Source organism: Octopus bimaculoides, chromosome 14 (assembly GCF_001194135.2).
Source record: "Octopus bimaculoides isolate UCB-OBI-ISO-001 chromosome 14, ASM119413v2, whole genome shotgun sequence".
Lineage (NCBI taxonomy): Eukaryota > Metazoa > Mollusca > Cephalopoda > Octopoda > Octopodidae > Octopus > Octopus bimaculoides.
The window spans coordinates 5,464,717-5,468,688 of NC_068994.1; the positions used below are offsets into that span (position 1 = coordinate 5,464,717).

General features: G+C 33.8%; 1 protein-coding gene across 1 annotated transcript in view; it reads left to right on the top strand.

The window, feature by feature from the left end:
• Positions 1-65: 65 nt before the first annotated feature.
• Positions 66-3,972, top strand: part of LOC106876628 (receptor-type tyrosine-protein phosphatase alpha) — a 20,358-nt gene continuing 16,451 nt past the window's right edge. Inside the window, exons 1-3 of the mRNA XM_014925242.2 lie at positions 66-159; positions 2,890-2,984; positions 3,602-3,741. Coding sequence (XP_014780728.2) covers positions 3,655-3,741 — 87 coding nt within the window. The 5' untranslated portion in view covers positions 66-159; positions 2,890-2,984; positions 3,602-3,654. The remainder of the gene's footprint in view (positions 160-2,889; positions 2,985-3,601; positions 3,742-3,972) is intronic.

Consider the following 3,972-nt stretch of genomic DNA (forward strand, 5'->3'; position numbering starts at 1 on the left):
TATATATATATATATATATATATATATTTGTGTATAAATGACCAATGCATTTTCTCATTTTCCAGAGCCGTCTACCCAAAATATCCCGGTGTTGGTGATAGTTCCATTGCTGCTGGTCATATTACTAATCATAGGACTGGTGACTGTGATTTGGTTTTGGTATGTGGCTATTTTTTAAATCCTCTTTTTTACTTTTAAAAGGAATTAATGAAGTTAAATGACCACTAGATTATTAGTTAGTGTCCTTACTATGTGCCATTTTCGGTTATTGTGATATAAGAATACCTCATAATTCATAATCTATATAATCTAATCCATACAAATATACAATATCCTTTCCTAATTACGATGTATGCTGATTTATTGTTACTGCTTATGAGAATATTAAATGTAGTAACTGCCCTGTTATTGTGTTAAATTCTGAATTAATATCAGAAGTAAGAACTGTAGCATTACTCGATGAGTTTGATATTAACATTAAAAACCAGTTTTATAATTTTCGTAGGATGAAAGCAGATTTCGCCTCTGTGATATTTCAACACGGGTAGTTGTGACATCAGACTGCAGACTGCAAACATTCACACCGAGTCCTCAGTTTTGCGCTAAACCCCGACATTTAAAATTAGTATTTCGTTAGCATGAAGTGAGGGAATAAAATATGTTGCTGAATAATGTTGATATTCTCAAACATATTGAGTTTATTTTCACGGTGTAACTAAAACAGCACTTTAACAGCAAAGGACATATTTAGTGGTGTCGTATGCAACCGTGATTAAAGTACGAGAGATACTGAAACGTTCGTATGCTGACTATGAAGGATTGCTGCTGAGAACTATGGAACATTGCAGGCATATATGTCAACACTTCTTGTTACGAAAGATATAGGTTATTTTCATGTAAAGTGACATTTGACTGTACAAAGAAGACTTCAAATGTAATTAGAAGTGAATTCTCTTGAAAACGGACAAACTTTGGCATCGTGATTTTGTTGAATAATTGAAGAAAAAAGCTTTAAGCCCCAAGGACATTCATGCTGACATAGCTGCTACAGTAAGGGATGACGTTCCAGCTTTATCAACAGTGCAAAAGTGGGCAACTGAATTTAGTGGTTGAGGAGAGTCTTGAAAAAGAGTTGAGAATATTCTGAGCAATGAGCTTGGCACGAGCAAGGTTTCTGCTCAGTGGGTGTCACGTTTTCTGACACATGATCAAAAGCACACTAGGCAGATCACATCACGGGAAAACCTGATATTGCTTGAAGCAGATCCAGAGAGTTTTCTTGAACGTTTCCAAAGCCACGAAGAGTATTAGACTCATCACTGTAGGACAGAGACAAAGCGACAGCCCGTTCTGTGAAACACCCTTCCTCGCCTACTCTTAATGAGACCAACTTCGTTTCATCTGCAGAGAAGATGATGGCCTCAGTTTTTGAGGATGCAAAATGCATTGTTTTTATTGAGTATATTCAAAAGGAGCACAGCATCAATAAAGAATTCTATGGCAACTTACTGAGGCGGTTACGAAAGGCTATCAACACCAAATACCTAGGAAAACTGATGAAAGAGGTCTTATTTCATCAGGACAATGCTCCAGCAAGAAGGTCCTTGATTTAAATGGCTGCCGTGTGTGACTGTGTCTTTGAACTGGTTGATCACTCTCCCTATTTTCCTGATTTGGTTCCATTTGACAACCATATGTTCCCCAACATGAAACAAAACTTGGCTTGCAATTAGGATCGCAGTGGCGATGACGTCATATAAGTACAAGAAGAGTAACTAAGTTTATGATATACCTGCCCGCAGATATCTCACTTAGTAATATTTTTTCTTCCTAAAAAAAAAGGGTAAATAAACATATTTCCCGATTCTCGCACATTTAATGAATCATCCATTACAATTATTATCTCAATTATTATAAATTTCTTCAGGTAAATTTACAAAAGAAAAAAAATGATATATTTTGATAAAGCCTTAAATACAGGCAGCTAAATCATTAAGGATATATCCATACCTATTTGATGGGTATGCTAAAAAGTTCCTGGTTTTGAGTAAAAAAACTACAGAAGGATCAGTTAATCATGATTTAATGCAACATATTGTCTTCTCCGATTCACATAGTTATTGCAGCGGAATTTCAGTTTTTCTAAGTCCTGTACAAGAACTCGGAATGTTTGGCCTCTAACCGTGCGACACCCTTTAAGCTAGGAACATTTCATCGTCCCACTTTTCAAATGTTTGTGTGTATATGTGTGTGTGTTCGTGTGCTTAATTTTGCGTATGTGTATGGATACGTATGTAAGTAGGTAGATACCTACACATATTACTAATAATTATGCATTGTCTTTTTGGCACCGTAAGACAAGTCATTGGTGTAGCGAGTTGGAATCGTCTCCAAAAATAAGATTTATTTATTTAACATTTATTTTATCAACTTAGCAGCGATTAATGTTGGTAACTGAATGAATTTTGAACGTAAAGTGATGAAAATAATGACCACAAGGTATTTAATAATGCTTAAAATAACAGTATTTCACATATGTGCAGAATTTAATCGTTATAAGAATGGAGAAGTAAATATTCTCATGTTGGCAATAACATTTCACTCGCAAACTTATAAAGGAATATTATAAAGGAATATTAACCTTATAAGTAAGTATAATGTGTCATACAGGTTACTTATTGTTTCAATTTTTGCATGAAATTGAAGATCATGGTGTTCGCTTTTTTGATTCTTTTAATTTGTTGCTATAAATTTACGAGCGGTGTATCATTATTAATAGTATTATTTAATATTATACTGTAACTGTATAATACTTAACATTTTTGTCTTAGACAATCACATTGATAATTACACACTTGTAGTTCATGAAATGTTTCTATATTTCATTAGGAAATTTAGGGGTAAAAGACCAATTGCAAAACATGTCGAGAAAATCCGCAAAATACCGGAAAATAAGTGTGCAGAAGCCGTTCCTGAAGATACAGGTAGGTTTATTACCTCTCACTGTTTCTTCGATTTTTCTTCTCTGTCTTGTGAACGTTCCATCGTCTCGGAAAACCAGTGACTATTTTATTATGATTTAATATGTTGTCTTTTGTATATTTAAAACTGTTTCCCTACATATATGTATCATAGTTGAATTCCAAAGCGTGGCAACTTGGACAACTATTTTCTACTATAGCTCCCCCTCACGAAAGCCTTATGACTAGATTTGCTGGAGACCGTGGTTGAAGCCAATGCGATTTTCTTGAATAAATTTATTCTTTAGTATTTCATGATATTTTTATGTAATTTTGGTTAAATATATCTGTTAAAATGAGATATCAACATTATTTTCACTTTTTCGCAATTTAGACCACACCCTCTATCTATCTATCTATCTATCTATCTATCTATCTATCTATCTATCTATCTATCTATCCATCCATCCATCTATCCTTCTCTCTCTCTCTCTCTCTCTCTCTCTCTCTCTCTCTCTCTCTCTCTCTCTCTCTGAGAGGTAAACGGAATTGCATGTGCTTGCATAAGAGTGCGTATTTCTGTTTACGAATAACTGTATATACAATTCTTTCTTATCAATCTTTATTGTTAATCTTTATAGCACATCTTTATGAAGAAACCCAGCTGAACGAAAACGAAAGTATATACGTGAACATGGCCAGTACTTCGTTTAAGTTAAATCTGCAGAAATACGTTTCTGAGAAGAAACAGGAAGTGGAACCATTTAATGATGAGTTCTTGGTCAGTGACTATCTTTTATGAATATGTTAACAATTTCATTCGTAAACTACTCTATTGTAACCTAGCATTATTCTTATTAGTGTCAGTATAAATTTAATGTATCAATAGAGTTGGAAGTTGGTGTGTTAATTCAGCATATAAAACTACATCAGTAAACCAAGTATGAAAACAATTGCAACAAAATTTTAAAATAGAAAACTATTATAGAAATAGTCTTCTATTTTGAAATAG